This window comes from Acanthochromis polyacanthus, chromosome 20 (assembly GCF_021347895.1).
Source record: "Acanthochromis polyacanthus isolate Apoly-LR-REF ecotype Palm Island chromosome 20, KAUST_Apoly_ChrSc, whole genome shotgun sequence".
NCBI classification, from domain to species: Eukaryota; Metazoa; Chordata; class Actinopteri; family Pomacentridae; genus Acanthochromis; species Acanthochromis polyacanthus.
Window position 1 is genome coordinate 6,211,142 of NC_067132.1, and position 18,491 is coordinate 6,229,632.

An 18,491-nucleotide genomic window follows, 5' to 3' on the forward strand; every position below is an offset into this window, starting at 1 on the left:
ATATGATATGCCCCTAACCAAAACCCAAACATAAAGCAAATATGTTAGATATTTTACATTAAAGTGAGTATTCCGGAACCTGCACCTCTGAAAGTGACTGTCAAGTTTGGTGTCTCTTAACTTTTAAATTTTTTGCTGTATTTTTTCATATTTTTGTCATGTTTTGTTGGCTGCTGATTCAGATTTCTGCTGGGAGAAGAGTTTATTCAATAGAGGAGCTTTTTTAATGAGACAGAACAAATCTGGACATCCATCCATTCTCTATACACCGCTTTATCCTCACTAGGGGGGTGCTGGAGTCTATCCCAGATGACTCGGGCGAAGGCAGGGGACACCCTGGACAGGTCGCCAGTCTGTCACAGGGCTACATATACAAACAATCACATTCACATCTACGGGCAATTTAGAGTGATCATTTAACCTCAGCATATTTTTGGACTGTGGTAGGAAGCCAGAGTACCCGAAGAAAACCCATGCATGCACAGGGAGAACATGCAAACTCCATGCAGAAAGATCCCAGGCCCAGGCCGGGATTTGAACCGTGGATCTTCTTGCTGCAAGGTGAAAGTGCTTACCACTACGCCACTGTGCAGCCCCAAAGCTGGACAGCAACATCCAATTCTAGTGGATATCAGACAGAGATGCTAAAGCTAGCGGCAAGAGGAAAGGAGGGGGTCTGGCTTTATTAGTCAACCAGAGATGGTGTAGCTCCTTACATATAACTGTTAAGGAGAAATTGTGTTGTCCAGATGTTGAACTGTTGGCAGTTGCCCTTTGGCCATATTATGTTCCAAGGGAGTTCAGTCATATCATAGCAATACTTGTATACATCCCACCCAGGGCAACTTACTTGGTTCTGTGTGATGTTTTGCATGATACTGTTGCTAGGATACAGACTCAACATCCTGAGACACTTGTAATAATATCAGGAGATTTCAATGATGTCAGCCTCTCTTCTCACCTGACTATATTTACACAGTTTAACTGCCCTACCAGAGAAAATAAAACCCGGGACCTGCTGTATGCCAATGTCAAAGAACAGCCTGTCCTCAAACAAAAAACGACCACATAGGTCGTCTGTACACGCCCGTATTATGACCCAGTGTTACGTTTTGACGTATGCGACCTCTAGCGGTTGAGTAATATCGACACTCCGGAGTCACAGGTGAAATGTCACCATGAACAAACTTTTATCTAACACTATCCCTAACCCTAACCATAACCCTAAACCCGTGTTGGGAAAGTGAGGAAAAAGCCGTTTTGCGACGGAAAAGCCGTTTCGTGAATTAAATCCCGTAATGCGTTCCTTTTCCCCGTAGGGGCGCTAACGTAAATACGCTCTCACGGGTTGTATTCCAGTGCACGGTGCATACGACCGATGCGGTCGTATGAATTTGAGGACTTGTCAAAGAAGCTTACAGAGCTACTGCCTTATCACCACTGGGCAGGTCAGATCATAACTTGGTTTACCTGCAGACCTGTTACAAACCTTGTGTGCTGAGCCAGCCTGCAACTAAAGTCAAAATCAGAAGATGAACTCCTCAAGCCCGTGAAGCTCTAAGACACTGCTTTGAATATTGGACAGTATGAACATTGAGAGACAGGTTGATTGTTTTACTGAGTACATCAACTTCTGTAGAGACACAGTCAGTAGAGACACCTGCAAAGACTGTTCGCTGTTTCCTCAGTAACAAACCATGGATCACAAGCGACATAAAGGCAATCCTCAACCAGAAAAAAAAGCTTTTAGAGACGGTGACAAGGACGGCTCAAAGAACTGCAACATGAGTTGAAGAGGAGACTGAAGATGGCAAAGGTGGAATACAAAAAGAAGATGGAGAGGAATTGTCAACACGGCAACATCCGTGATGTTTGAAGAGGAATCAGCACCATCTCTGGACACAACAACAAAAACAAAAGGGAGCTAATAGTGGATGATGTGGAAAGATCTGATGAACTCAACCTGTTCTTCAACAGATTTGACGCTGTGGACCCTCTTACTTCCACTGCTTCTTCTTCTCAACATATGGAAATCCCCACTATAGCTCCTCCTTCTCCTTCTCCTACATTTATTCACATGTACAGCCACTTCCCTTCTGTAACCTTCTCTGTCACAGAGACAGGGGTGATGTTGAAGATTCAGAGACTTTGCTCTGGGAAGGCAGCTGGTCCAGATGGTGTGTGTTCAAAGCTGCTTGAAGACTGTGATGCACAACTGTGTCAACCTCTCCACAGGATCTTTAACCTGAGTCTACAGCTGATGCGGGTACCTGCTCTCTGGAAAACATCCTGTATTGTACCGATACCGAAAGTCAAGTGTCCAGCTCAACTAAATGACTACTAAATGGCCTGAGGAATCATTTACGATCTGTGAAGCTCAATGTAAAATTCTCGCTATATATGTGACCTACTGGAGTGGCAAAGTGCAGCCAATGGTCCTTCTGGCTGAGCGAACCACTTTGTCCAAAACCTTCTTTTCTTTCAGAGTGAGATTACCAAACCACACATTAAAAGAGCTGGTTAGCACACTTGCAATTACACAATGATAAAAGTTTAAAAGAATCTTTGTGTTTTGGGTAAATTTTCTAAGTTTACGCAAAATGAAGAGGCGTAGTCTTGCCTTCTTAGAAATGCTGACAGTATTTAGGTTCCAACTCAGGTCATTTGAAAGAGTGAGAGCTGAGAATTTCCAATTTTCAACAATCTGCACCTGAGTGTCCTGAATTGTGATGGGTAAATGAATTCTCTTGTAACAACAATCAATGACCAGTTCAAAAGTTTTTGAAGTGTTTCAAAGCAAGTTGTTTTCTTTACTCTAGCGAACAACATTCCCTACCTCTTCACGGTAATGTGATTCATCATTTGAACGAATAAGTCCAATGGTGGTTGAATCATCTGCATATTTGATTATCATATTATTCTCATGAGATGCTACAGTCATGTGTGTACAAAGTAAACAACAATGGGCTAAAACTAAACTCCTGCAGGGAGCCAGTACTGACACATAGCTCATCAGAAATTCAACCATTGATTTTGACTTTTTGTGGTCTACAAGTTAAAAAATTGAAGATCCACTTGCAAATGGTATCATCTAATTCAAGAGATCTCAGCTTCTGAACGAGCTTTAACCCTCAAGCTCCCAAGCTATTTTAGTGACTAAAATGACCGACTGGGGTCATTTATGACCCCACTATATTTTACACAGGAATATGTCTGCTTTAGTGCCTCTTTTTGTGCTTTCTTACCTCCACTGCATTTTAAGATGGATATTCTAAAATAACCTTCTTTTATTATTCATGGATTTTAATCATTTTTGACTCAGAGCTAAAGTAAAACCATATGAACAATATGATGCATTGTAAGAACACAATAACATTTATTTAGACACGCTTTGTCTGCCACTTCTTTTAAAACTTTATTCCTTTTGTTTCCTCAATAGTAAATCAAAAGTACATAAAAACAAAATCTACACAAATATCTTGTCTGTATGTGTGCAATGTAACATGCAGAGAAGTATTTAGATTAGGGGCGGCTGTGGCTCAGGTGGCAGAGCCATTCGTCCAATGCAAGACACTTTACCCACCTTACCTCCAGTGCTGCCACTTACACTGGTGTATGAATGTGTATGCTGTGTAATGTTGGTGGTGGTCAGAGGGGTTGTAGGAGTGGATTGGCAGCCAGTCAGTCTGCCCCAGGGCAGCTGTGGCTAAAAATGTAGGTCTACCAGCTATAGTGCACTGCAAAACACTGAAATATAGCGATTAGAGGTAAAAATAAATAAATAAAACTAAGGCCTACAATAGTGAAAAACCTATACATCTTTCTGGGGTCATAAGTGACCCCAGACAAGTTTGCATTATCCTTGTCACACCAGTTGGCCGATCCCTACAAAAAACTATGAGCAGCTGTAGGACAAGTAGATTGACAAATTCATGGTAGGAAACATTTTTCAGATAAAAGATATAAAAACGGCAAATATAATTATATGGCTGGGGTTATAAATGACCCCACTCGGTCGCTTGAGGGTTAATGGGACTATCAAGTTAAAAGCCGAACTGTAATCTATAAAAAGCATTCTTGCATAAGATTTTCCCTTTGCCAAGATACTTGTGGACAGATTTCAAAGCAAAGGAAATAGCGTCCTCAACACTTCTGTTTTGTCTGTATGCAAACTGCATCGGATCCACAGACAAAGGTATCTGATCTTTGATATATTCTAACACCAACTGCTCGAAGGTTTTCATGAAAACAGGTGTGAGGGCCACTGGCCGATAGTCGTTCAGGCATGTCACAGGTGTGTTCTTGGGCACTGGAATTATGATTGACCTCTTGAAGCTGAGTGGTACAGTACAGTGCCTGAGTGACATATTGAAAAGATCTGTCAGAACAGGAGCAAGTTAGCCTAGCCGCGCTAGACCCAGGTCTGAAGATACAAGGGTCTAGGAACTCTCGACAGGGAGGGAGGCGGGCTAAAAGGTTGTCTTTCAAATCACTCTGCAGCAATTGGGTAAGTATACAACCAATCAGCGCAACAAATAGGCTGACGTAGTTCCTAGAGCACTGGAAATCAGAGGATATGGGAGTTCGGTGAAGCCTTATTTATACAGTCAATGTGTGAAGCTCAAGTATGTTACAGACATGTTAACAGAAAGATTATTCAGAGTCGGTGCTAATGGAGCTCAATGACTGTTGTCATTTTTGTTGTCGACCCTGGCAGAGAATTAAATTCGTTGCCGTGGGTTGTCCAGCGCAGCTAGGCTAGTTGTTTCTGTCAGAATTGTCACGCCTCTGTCGTCACTTAGTTACGCCCACCTTCTGACTCTACACTTCATAGTGATTCGTCGGCCAGTTTTAGGAACATCCAACCTCGAGGCTTACCGAGGGTAACTAGACTCACCCTGGCAGAGAATTAAATTCATTGCCGTGGGTTGTCTAGCGCGGCTAGGCTAGGAGCAAGTTGCTCAGAGCACAGTTTAAGAACACGTGGAGGAATGTGATCTGGATCAGGGGCCTTCCTAACCTTAGTCCTAGACAAAACCCTCTGGATATCCCCCTGGAGGACAGTAAAGCCTTGACCACTCTGCACATTACAAGCAGAAAAAACAACAGGTTCAATGTCCTCAGTATCAAAGCGGCAATAAAACTGAGTGGGGTCAAAAATCACAGCGGATCCTCCATTTGGTTTCCAAGAGGTGATGGAGTTCAAACTCCTCCACATGCATTGTGGATCCCAGTGCATGAAATGTCCGTCTATCTTGAGCCCATAGGCATGTTTTGCGGCTTTTATGGATTGTTCCAGAGAGTATCTGGCTAGCTTATAAGCAACAGCATCTCCAGATTTAAAAGCCACATTCCGCCGTTGAATTTTCATGTTTACATCAGCATTAAACCAAGGGTTCTGACTAGCATGTCTTTTAATTACCTTCTTAGGAACACAACAGTCAAAACAAAATTCAATATACCCAATGACTGCTTCACAGTATTCATCCAAATCCTTTGAATGAAACATAGACCAATCTGTAGCATCAAAGTACTCTTGTAGTTTAATGTCAGTCTCCTTTGTCCAGCATTGGACAGTCCATAGAGCTGGCTTTGATTGCCTGCTTCTATGTATGTAGGTAGAAAGGAGTACAGAGGAGTGAGGAGTGATTTATACTCTTGGGGAGTCAGTATAAAGAACAAGGATGCAAGGCGTCTGAACAAACTGATTTAAAAAAGCTGGCTCTGTGGTTGGAATGAAATTGAACACATTAAAGGAGGGGGTGGAGAGACAGGTACTTAGAAAGATGGGGGCCATTCTGACAAACCTGGATCATCCATTCACATCTGCTTCAGTGAACAACAAAACATTGGTGGACAATTGTCATCAGCAATCAGACTATTTAATTCAAAAGTAAACAGATGAGACCAAACAATTGAATTTCCCTTTGGGGATTAATTAAGTTTTTGTATTGTATTGTATTGTATTGTACTCAAGGCCAGGCATGCAGTTTGTGCACCCGTCACCCCTGATATTTACATTTTATGTGACCATTCCCTCATTAAAACCGTTGGTCATTCAAGCCAAGAACTGATTATAAAAAAGGAGCCATGTACACTGATGTACATAGCTTTTGTCACAGTTCTAGTCAGACTCACCTAAATTATAGAACTTTGTTTTTAAATTTAGAACTTTGTGTTGGTTTTATTGTCTAATATTCTGTTTATGTTTGTCCTGGTCTTTGTTGATACTGGTCTTTATGCCTTTTTAATTGCCTCTTGAGGCTAAATAAAGTGATTGAATTGAACTGAATTGAATTGAATTGAATTGCAGAATCACCAAACAGAATCACGATAAAACAAAAGTAGCAACTTTGCATGGAGAATTAGGCAGAGGGTAGTAGAGTCTGCTCCAGAGATCAAAACCAGTAATCAGTCCAACCAAACAAAGGTACAAAATCATCAGACAAAGATCCAAAATAGAAGTGGGCATGGGTCAAAATCAAAAACAGGCAATGCATATGGACAGGTGGGATACAAAAGCAGTTTGGAGATTACAAACTGTGATCTGGTAAAAAAGCATGGCAAACTGACTTGTATATACACAAAATTGAAAAGGTTCTAGGTGTGTGGCTGAGTGAACAGGTAGACAGTCGGATAGGGTGATAGGTGGTCCACTGGGAGTATACTGTATGCAGATGGAGACTGTACAGTGGTGGGAACAGCTGGCAAGTGGAGACTGAGCAGAGGGGTACATGGGAAGAGCAGGAGGGGAAAAGGGTTGAAGAATAGCCTTCGGCTCCAGCAAAGTCCATGACAGATTGGTGGATGTATATTCAGAGTCATGCAGTGGCCTTTTTGATGCAGAACAACTATCTAAGTCTGTTGCTCTTGGCTTCTCTGTCAACGTTCCGATTTTTCTCTCAAAATTAAAGGCCAGTCGTTTGTTTCTTCAATACATTATGGTTTCATTTTCCCATTTTGCTTCACTTATACTTATTTGTGTTGTTTAGGTTGGAACTGAAAATGAAACTGCTGATCAAAAAGTGATAAAGTACATTTTGGAGCGTGTTTGTTCCTTTGACAGGAGTCAAACAAGTTCTGCTTCAGATCCAGTCTGGAACCCTCCTCCTTGAAACAAACCACCAGTGAAGCCACAATCCTTTTTTGCTAATTGGCTTCAAGTATTGTGTATGATTTCAACACAACATCCCATCAGATCCAAACCTCATTGGATCCAATCATTTGCATATTGACCTAACCTAGAATGACGGGCTTTGAGAGACTGGTTCTCCAGCACATCAAAGACTGTCTCCCCCTACACTTGACTCCTACCAGTTCGCATACCAAGCAAACAGATCCACAGAGGATGCCATCGTCATAGCTCTGCACACTATGCTGAGCCACCTGGAACAACTGTGGAGCTATGCCAGGATGCTCTTTGTGGATTACAGTTCGACATTCAATACAATCACCCCGGACATCCTGATCAACAAACTGGATGCCCTGAGCCTCCCCCCTCTCACATGCACCTGTATCAAGGACTTTTTAACCAACAGACCCCAGTCTGTGAGACTCCCCACCTTTCTTCCACCCACACTCTGAGCATCAGTACACCACAGGGCTGTGTGCTGAGCCCCCTCCTGTACTGTCTCTACACCTATGACTGCAGACCAGCCCACATCAGTGGGCTGCACATCAGTGGTCGCACAGTGGTCGGTCTGATCTCAAAGGGAAACGAGACAGCCTACAGAGAGGAGGTCCAGAAACTCACAATTTGGTGTTCAGCAAGCATAAATGGTAAATGGTTGTATTTATATAGCGCTTTTATCCAAAGCACTTTACATGATACATCACATTCACACACACATTCACACACTGATGGCAGAAGCTGCCATGCAAGGCGCTAACCACGACCCATCAGGAGCAATTAGGGGTTAGGTGTCTTGCTCAGGGACACCTCGACATGAGCTCGACGGGCCGGGGGATCGAACCGCAACCCTCCGGTTGTGAGACGGCCACTCTACACACTGAGCTATGCCGCTCCTTGCAAGCAGTCTTACATTAAACACCTCAAAGACAAAGGAGATCATCGTGGCGTTTAGGAAGAACAGTATCCACTGGCTCCCCCTCTACTTCAACAACGAGTGTGTGGAGAGAGTCCACACATTCAGGTTCTTGGGAGTCCAGATCTCCGATGACCTCTCCTGTACAGACAACATCACGGCTGTCATAAAGAAGGCTCAGCAGCGACTATACTTCCTGAGAGTCCTCAGCAACAGCAACCTTGACAAGAAGCTGCTGCTGGCCTTCTACCACTCATCCATAAAGAGCCTGCTGATGTACTGGGAGCTGCACCGAGGCAGACAGAGCGAGGCTTCAGAGGACAGCCAAAGCAGCACAGAGGATTGTTGCCTCAACAGAGCTCAGAACATCATCAAGGACAGTTCACATCCTAGTTCTCAGCTTTTTGATCTGTTGCCCTCTGGAAGCCGTTACAGATGCATTAAAGCAAGGACAAACAGACCAAAAAAGTGCTTCTTTCCGAGAACCATCACCACCCTGAACTCTCACATGTAACAATCCAGCCAACAATATAATGTAAAATGTGCAATATACACCACTGTCTCTGCTGCTTCTGCTCCATACTACCTCAGTAGTCACTCACTTTTGTCTTGCACCTTCTTGTTTGCACTGAAAAGGCGAAGCTCTCCAATCTTGTTGTACACTGTATAATGACAGTAAAGCATATTCTATTCTGTTCTGTTCTATTCTATTCTATTTCTATTGTATTCTATTCACATCTCTTAACTTACAACTTGTACCCAACTCAATGACAGTCCAGTACCTGTATAGTAGGAATAGCATTGCTTTAGTCTGTGTGAACAACAAAGTCTATGAGAAACAGGAAATCTTGTGGTGTTAAGCTTGTCCAAAGTAGCACTTAAAAATTTTGGTTAAGTGTTGGTACTTTTGGTTCCCTTATGGTAACATAGTAACTATAACCCTTTCATCTCCCTTGTATTCCAGAATGAACTTTGGATGTGCATCAACTCCACACTTCCAGGTAAGACAAAAATCTATACTGAGTCAGTGCTGAAAAGTGTTTAACTGCTGAATGTACTGAATTTTAACATTTTTATTGTTGAGGTCTTCTAGTGGTGATATCAGGGATGATTTAAGTGAAAAAAAAAACTTCCATTAACTTGCTGTCCATTACCTGTCCAGCATCAAACAACAGACAAGACACAGTTAGCAGGTAGGTTCAATGCTAACGAGACAGATATTTTCCAAAGTCCTGGTCAAGAGCAAAACAAATGTAAAAAAAAAAAAAAGAGAGAGAGAGAGAGAGAGAGAGAAAAAAAGTCTCCCCTCCCTCATGGACTTCCATCAGGTGACAAGAAGCAAGACAAGTTATTCACTGCTGGATGTGTAACTATTCTGAACATTAGCCACATCCACCTTGTAAGGATGTTCTCTATCACATGTAAGTGTTATATTTAGGGTTGCGACTAGCACTTATTTTAAACATAATTAGCCCAAAAATTATTTTTATTATTCCGCGTTCCTTGATGGAGTTATGCGATGATTGATGTATATCAGTCCTTCCTTCCTTGCTTCGCTCCTTCCTTCTTTCCGTCTGTGTACAACATTACTCAAACACAGATTTGAATAAAATTTTCAGGGAAGGTCAGAAAGTTTGCCATTGTGGAGATTCCGGACAAAATTGAAGACACACTTTTCCTTTGACATGAAACACAACTTTTAACTTCAAGCTGTATCTGCTTTATCTAACTGCATGGATTAAGGAGAGTCGTTAAGCTGTTATACCTGTGAAGAGAGCTGGTCCTAAGCAGAAAGGACCAGCTCTGCTCCACATGCAAAGCAGAAAGCAGGCAATGGATCAAAGGCCTGAATCCTGGTGTCAGTGCTTAGAACAAATCTGTCAGAAGCCTAATAACCTCAAGATTGGAAGGTATTGTTATATACCTTTTAGTTGACCAAACAATGGTGTCCACACTACCTCAGGAGTCTGCAGACATTTAACCTGGTTAGAAAATAACCTCCGCCAGATCCTCTCAGACTGTGAGATATCATCAATTCTCTGATGTTCACTGCATTCCAGCAGCTTTTATGGATTTACTTTGTTGGTGTAACCACTTTTCTTCAACCTTCCAGTGTCAATTAATGACCTTAATTTCTTCAAATGCATTTCCTCAATACTACCAAAATGCAGTTTGAAACTCAAAATACACTGGTGCGCCAAAACATTTTGAGCAATCACAGATGAGTCAAATATATTGGTTTTCACTTGAAGGGACACGGTAATAAATACATAATTGTACAAGTTCCACCATTACCACAATATTGGCAAAAGACGTCTCATATATCTAGCTTTTAATTAAGGCAAATATTAGGACAGTAAATAAATCTGTCTCCACTAAGTGTACGAGCTCACCCCATAAAACATAAGATATTGATGACTCTGTGGTGTTTGATTTGGCTCTAGGAGTATCCAGGAAGTCAGATGGCTGGGTGGGGCTGGGCTGCTGTGAGCTGGCTATCTCAGCCGAGTGTCGCAGGGAATGCAGACAGGTGAGATACTGTAAATACAGCATGTCCTGCATTCTTTTCAGCGTGCTACCACAACATTAGTTTGGTGTAGACCTTCACTGTCTACCTATGTACACTGTGTTTTCTCTTGTTCTTTCATGAAAGATTTGAGTTTATTTTCTTGATTCATTTTAGGCAACGTCTAAAAATGACATAACAAAAGTCTGCAAGAAAGTCACAGAGGTGAGTTCAAGAGCCTCAGAGAAGGAATATTCACTTAAGAGTTGCAGATGTAAAATGTGTATGCATATAGATGTGTGAATGCTATTAATATATTTAATACTTCTTGAAGAAAATATATATCAGTTGAAAATGCGAATAAAAGGGCACAGATCCACAATTCTTACACTATTTAAAAATGTTATTTAACATTAATTTTAATGTAAAGATGTACGAGTAGTTCTGTTCTCTCTGAATTTTTTTTTATACATACTGGATACCTCCTTTTCTATAGGTTTCTAACTTTTTGTTTTTTCAGTGCTTATAAACCAAAGTAGCTGAAGAACTCTTGCCAGTTTCACATTTTTTCTCTTCTCTTTGTAGAACTCCCTCTACAGCTGCATCACCAAAAATGAAAGTAAGTTGTTGCATAGACAAGATGATCAATGAAGAAGCCAACAACTGCAAATACATGAGCTCCTCTCTCTTTCCAGCTAACACATAAATAAACTCCACAAGAAGATCTCTTATTGTCTTGGACCAATAGATGGGCTTGTTTGTATTCTTTCTCTCAGTGTCTCATTCTTGCACTGTCACACATGCTGTAAATACACAGCACTCGTAGGCCCATAGCAGAGCTATGTTACTTAGAAACCAGGACGTGAGCTTAGTAATGTCCTGTTGAGAGGTTGAATGTTAGTCGAACAACTTAAGCAGAATAATGAAATGAAATCTGAGGAGCGTTTATCATCTCGAGCAGGAATGTCAAACTCATTCCACAAAGGGCCAGTGTGGCTGCAGGTTTTTGTTCCAACTAAGCAGCATCACACCAGACCTGACTCATTTAATCAACCGATCTCAGTCTCCAGACAGGTGATTGGTCAGACTGTGTGCTCTTGGCTACAGCATTTAGTTCCAACATATCTACAGCACACAGTCTGACCGATCACCTGTCTGGAGACTGAGATCGGTTGATTAAATGAGTCAGGTCTGGTGTGATGCTGCTTAGTTGGAACAAAAACCTGCAGCCACACCGGCCCTTTGTGGAATGAGTTTGACATCCCTGATCTAGAGGTACCATGACTAGACTCTGAACTGATTAGCATTTTAGTGGATTAGCACAACATCCCAAGGCCCCTGAGCACAATCATTTCATTGTTGGCAGTATAGATGCCTTTGTGAATACTGCCCAGCTTTTACAGAACAGCAGGGCAATGTCATGTTGACAGTGTTTGATGGTACACTCACTGCTGCTTCTTAAATGGCCTTTGTCATTTCTGATTGCGTGTGCGTGTGTGTTTACCTTCAGTGGGCTCTACATGTTGTAGCTATGCAGGGCGTCACACCACCTGCAGGGACTACTGTCAGGCAATCTTCAGGACCGACTCGACTCCCACTGTGTCACAGATCAATGCTGTCAAAGACTACTGTCAGAGTCACAGCGCCCAGCTGCTCAGCTGCGTCAGCAACTTCACCAAGTCTTACCCAATACGCAGCCCTATTGACAGTAAGTCCATCTGCATCTTACAGAGCACACACAGTTGACACACTGATGTCTTATGAATATTCCACCTTCCTTTTGCCTGTTTTAAGAGGAATTGCATCAAACACTACGAAGTATGTTTCTCTTTTTGTAAATTATTAAATCTGATATAAATACAGGGTTTAAAATTATACTAAGTGAGCTATGAACTACTTTTTTCTATATGTGATTGAGTTGTTGTTTGTACCACTGTTGTATGCTATGCCAAATAACAGAACAGTCCTCCTGCTTCAGTATGAAAAGTTTTTGGCTTCAGGAACATGGAATTGTTTAAATAAGCTCATTGTTCTAAAGTAGTTTCACAACTTTCCACATGCTAAAACAATAAGAAAATAAGAGTTCCTTATTAGCAATAATGATTTTTTGGGGAGCATTTGGGGCAAGCCATAAACAAAACACTGACCTATAATCCACTTTTAAATGAATATAGTCCAATTAATGAAGTCACACACACACACACACACACACACACACACACACACACACACACACACACACACACATATATATATACCTGATCAAAATCTTAAGACCAGTTGAAAAATTGCTAGAATTTACCTTTTGCACCTTTGGATCTTAATGAGGTTTTAAGTAGAGCTACAATATGCAAATGCAAGAAGGGATAGTGTGCCAAAAAGCACTTTGAAAAAGTCATTTATTGAAAACAACAAGTAAACTGAAATAGGCTGTTTATCAGCTGATCAAAAGTTTAAGACCATCGCTCAAAAAATTACAAAAAACTCTCCAAACCAGAACAAAAAATTTCCTCAGTAGGACTCAATAATAAGTAGCTCCACCGTTCTTGTTAATCACTTCAAAAATTTGTTTGGGCATGCTTGATGCGAGTGTTTCCAGGAAGCTTTTGGGAACATTGCTCCAAGTGGTGAAGATGGCTTCACGAAGGGCATCAACTGTCTGGAACTGATGGCCATTTTTATAAACTTCCCTTGCCATCCATCCCTAAATGTTCTCTATGGGATTTAAATCAGGGAAACATGTGGGATGGTCCAAAAGAGTGATGTTGTTCTCCCTGAAGTCCTTGGTCAAGCAAGCATTGTGAACTGCAGCGTTGTCCTGTTGAAAAACCCAGCTGTTACCACACAGACGAGGGCCCTCAGTCATGAGGGATGCCCGCTGCAACATTTGCACGTAACCAGCCGCTGTTTGACGACCCTGCAACACCTGAAGCTCCAGTGTTCCACTGAATGGAAAAGCACCCCAGATCATGATGGACCCCCCTCCACTGTGCCGGGTAGAAAACATCTCAGGTGGGATCTCCTTGCCATGCCAGTAACGTTGGAAGCCATCTGGACCGTCAAGGTTACATTTTTTCTCATCAGAGAATAAAACTTTTTTCCACCTTTCAATATCCCATCTTTGATGCTCCCTGGCAAAGTCTAAACGGGCAGTTTTGTGGCATTGAAGGAGACGAGGCCTTTGAATTCGATTTTTGTTTTAGAAACCCTTTTCTCGCAGATGCTGTCTGATGGTTATTGCGCTGCAGTCGGCACCAGTAAGGGCCTTAAAGGGGAACTTCGGGTTTTTTCAACCTGGGGTCTGTTTTCATATGTCTTTTCATACATGTGAGTGATGGAGAAATGAATTTTCGACATAGCTCCAGTATTTAGCCAGGAAGGCAACTTCACAGCTCAGCTAGCAGCTCAGCTAGCAGCTCAGCTAGCAGCTCAGCTAGCAGCTCAGCTAGCGAAACGTATGGGGCAACTTGCCCCCCCCGAGATTTGCTTTCTAGCATCCTGACATTTGGATACAGACCACAACAAATAGCGATCGCCAAGTAATGTGGAGGTTTTCGTTCACTTCTCATCTCTAGTATGTTGTGGGATACTCGTTGAGACTATCCGAGCCGGTCAGTGTGGGGAAAAAAAGCACGTTAGGGTGGACTTTAATGCGGAGGGATAAGGGGGCAAGTTGCCCCATACTTTTCGCTAGCTGAGCTGCTAGCTGAGCTGTGAAGCTGCCTACCTGGCTAAATACTGGAGATATGTTGAAAATTCATTTCTCTATCACTCACATGTATGAAAAGACATATGAAAACAGACCCCAGGTTGAAAAAAAAACGAAGTTCCCCTTTAATTTGGGTCGAGGACCGCCCTGTGTCTTGACAGACAGCCAATCGGATCCTACAGCTCAGCGCAGGTGTAATTTTTTGGGTCTACCACTTGACTTTTTTGTTCCATAATGCTCAGGATCTTTCAAAAAAATTTAGAATGGCCGTCTTACTGCGTCCAACCTCAGCAGCAATGGCATGCTGTGAGAGGCCTTGCTTATGCAGCCCAAGATGCAGCATTCAGGGTGGGCGACAGGACTGCTCCTCGCTCAGCCAGGTCTGCACTCTCAAAACAATCAAGGCTGCGAAACACACCTACGCAGAGAAAATCCAGGGACACCTCTGTGACACAGGAAACACCAGACGGATGTGGCAGGGAGTCCAAGCCCTGACCGACTACAAGAACAGGCAGGGGGTCGCTTACAACGACGCTTCTCTTCCACACAGGCTTAACAATGTCTTTGCACGCTTTGAACCATCGAACCCGACAACCAGAGAGAGGACTGATCATTCTCCTCCATCTGTCGGGCCAGCTTTTGCGATCAGCGCAGCAGACGCATGGAGGACCCTAACCAGGGTTACCCCACGAAAAGCAACAGGTCTGGACTACATCCCGGGACATGTGCTCAGAGTCTGTGCTGGTGACCTGTTAGATGTGCTGACTCCCATATTGCACCTTGGTCATGGAACAACCTCCAAAACACTTTAAAGCTCAGTGATTGTGTTTCCCTGAATCACTTCAAAAACTTGATGAAGGAAAATGTAATCCGTGTGTTTAACTGCTTTTCCTGATTTGTTTTTTTTTTCTTTTTCCTTCTTTTGTTTTTGTTTGAACCTGTTTCAGTATTTCTTATTTATATATCTGAATTGTCTTAATTGTTTTTATATACTTATACTTTACATTTTGCATTCTCTGAAATGGTGTGCTGTCTTGGCCAGGTCTTCCTCGGAAAAAAAGATTTTTCATCTCAAGGGACTTCCTGGTAAAATAAAGGTTAAATAAATAAATATAAAAACATCTTTAACATCTCTTTCAGTCAGGCCATTGTCCCCAGATGCTTCAAAACATCCATAGTTCCAGTGGCAAAGAAATCGGTTGTGTCCTGTCTGAATGACTAACGCCCTATTGCACTGACATCGATTGTGATGAAGTGTTTTGAACGGCTCGTCAAACCACACATCACAGTAAGCCTCCCTGCATCGCTTGGCCCCCTTCATTTCGCTTATCGTCCCAACCGCTTCACAGAGGATGCAATATCCACCACCTTTTATCTGGACCATAAAGACACCTACGCCAGAATCCTGTACATTGATTTCAGCTCGGTGTTTAATACCTTCATTCCCCAGAAACTAATGGAGAAAGTCCTCTTACTCAGCCTGGATACCACCACATGTCTCTGGGTCCTGGACTTTCTGACCGAGAGACCCCAGCCTGTCCGTGTCAGAAAGAACTTCTCCAGCACCATCACTCTGAGCACTGGATCTCCTCAAGGCTGTGTGTTGTTTACACCACTAACACACAACTGTGCAGCCACACAAGAGGGGATCCAGATTAAAAAAAAATTTTGCTGACAACACCACAGTGGTGGGACTCATTCGGGGGAAAGAGGAATCGGTGTACAGCAGGGGTGTCAAACTCAGTTCCTGGAGGGCCACTATCCTGCATGTTTTAGATGTTTCCCTCTTCCAACACACTTGATTCAAATGATCAGCTTATCATCAAGCTCAGCAGAAGCCTGATAACGAGCCTGATCATTTGAATCAGGTGTGTTGGAAGAGGGAAACATCTAAAACATGCAGGATAGTGGCCCTCCAGGAACGGATTTCGACACCCCTGGTGTACAGGAATGAAGTGAAACACCTTGAGGGCTGGTGCAGAGAGAACAACCTGCTGCTCAACATGGACAAAGTGAAGGAAATGATCAGCGACTTCCAGAGGTCACGACCTGAACATGCTCCCCTCAGCATCAGCGGCTGTACAGTGGAGAGAGTGGAGACCATCAAGTTACTTGGAGTGCAGATCTTGCAGGATCTGAGCTGGAATAGGAACACCTCAGTGATCTTAATACGGTTCCAGCAGAGACTCCATTTCCTGAGGAAGCTGAAACAAGAATCTCTCCCCACCAGCATCCTTAGGACTTTCTGCAGAGGTGTGACCGAGAGTGTCCTGACATACTGCATCTCAACATGGTACTCCTGCTGCAGTATGGCTGACAGAAAAGGCCTGCAGAGGGTAGTCAGGGGAGCTGAGAGGGTCATTGGAGTTTCCCTTACCTCTATTCAAGATCTTTTCCAGAGCCACTGCAGGAGCTGAACAATGTCAGGGACTCCTCACACCCTCTTCCCAAACTCTTTGAACTGCTGCCATCAGGCAAACATTTCTGGAGCATCAAAGGAAGGGCCACAACACTGATAAACGGCTTCATTCCACAAACAGTCAGATTACTAAAGTGCTGATGTAGTCTTTTGATACTGGGGAATGCTGTCTGATAAGATGACAATAAAGCTTCATTTGATTTCATTTGATTTATTATTTTATTTTTGGTTTCTGCAGACTTTTGAAAATATTGTCTGTTTTCGCTGTTGTTTACTACTGAATAGAGAGTGTACAGAAGCTTTGTCAAAGTCTTAAAAGAGTAGCTGCAGATCTTTCAGATAATATTTCACATTTTTCACCTTATCAGAAGAATGTAATGTCAGTCCGAGTTGTTTCATGATTCCTTATCGAAATTGATTTGGCAAGTTGTGACTGAAAGTGCTTTTAATCCGAGGTGCACTTGACTACATTTTGGATTAAATATATTTAACCCTTTAAGCTGCAGTCAATTCCAGCCGTTTTCAGTACAAAAAATCGCTAATATTCTATTTTTAAATAAAAAAATTCCGAAAAATACGGGGAATATTGGACGCACATCGCGAGGTGCATTTCCTTGAAAACGACCGATTCGGGGATTTTATACCGACTTCAGGACATGTTTTGGACAAAATAGTTTACTGGCTTGTGTTGTCTGGATGTAAAAGGTTGCATTATGGCCGTTTTTTGTGGAATCCTTTTTTCTGTGTGTAATAATGAACCCGGAAATGTGATTCGCGCTGTGTGCGTTGAAGCCGTGTATAGAGAACGGATGGATGAATATTTGTTTTTGTCGGACAAATGTGTTTTTCTCACCCGCTGTGGTAATCGCATCTGAAAGTGGTTTATACTGGCGGATTCATGAGAATCTAAGCTTTCCATCGGCGTATAGTGTTTGTATAATCGCGTTTGCAGCCGTCGGACATTCTTGAAATTCCTATGCAAATTAGTCAGTGTACCGCCGGTGGTACACCTACTACGCACTGAAGCGCAAAGTTAAACTGAACAAAAACATAAATACAAGTGCAACATGCAAACGGTCTTCTGGCTTAGAAAAAAAGCAAAAAAAAAAAAATCCCAAGAAACTAAATTTTTATTGTTTTGGTTAGAAAAGTCTTAAATTTAGCCAAGTGTGCACAGAGTTTTTGAGGAATCCAAATAGTCAGTTATTCTTGTTCACTTAGTTAATCTACAGCTTGTTCTGGTGTGACTGACAATGATCACACAGTGTGAGCAGCAAACAGATGTGCCTTTGATCAGTGACTGTAAAAGGCCATCTTAAATTGTAGCTTTATTCAAATGACATGATGCCACAGATGACAAGGAAAAGACAAAAACGTGCTGCTGCAAACGGCCATGCCCAGTCAGGGTGACACTAGAGTGAGAGAGTAAAGATGTGGCAAAAGATGGAGCAACAAATAAACCATATTCATAGACAATCTCCATTTTTTTCAATGGATCATCTTGTCCTTTCGGTCTTTCCCTCCACCCCTCATTTAATCCATGTTTCATGCTGATCCACTTTACTTAGGAATGGCAGCTTTTTTAATGAAACTATTATTTTGGAGCTAATATGTTCCATTACAACAGACACACTCTGATCACACCTCAGAAAATGTAACTGCATGTATTACTTTAACAGCTGGTTAATTGAAACATGAGTGACATGAATAAATCTTCTGGCACAGCACATCTTGTTCTTTCATGCAATACATATTTTTGTTTTTTTGGCACCTTTTCCATTACTGACGAGTCTCTGTTACCCTGACACCTAG

General features: G+C 42.3%; 1 protein-coding gene across 1 annotated transcript in view; it reads left to right on the forward strand.

Annotated features, from left to right (window-relative positions):
- The window catches only part of reck (reversion-inducing-cysteine-rich protein with kazal motifs), a 181,231-nt gene that overhangs the window by 62,184 nt on the left and 100,556 nt on the right, over positions 1–18,491 (forward strand). The window contains exons 4-8 of the mRNA XM_051940817.1: positions 9,010–9,046; positions 10,490–10,575; positions 10,729–10,776; positions 11,137–11,170; positions 12,062–12,259. Coding sequence (XP_051796777.1) covers positions 9,010–9,046; positions 10,490–10,575; positions 10,729–10,776; positions 11,137–11,170; positions 12,062–12,259 — 403 coding nt within the window. The remainder of the gene's footprint in view (positions 1–9,009; positions 9,047–10,489; positions 10,576–10,728; positions 10,777–11,136; positions 11,171–12,061; positions 12,260–18,491) is intronic.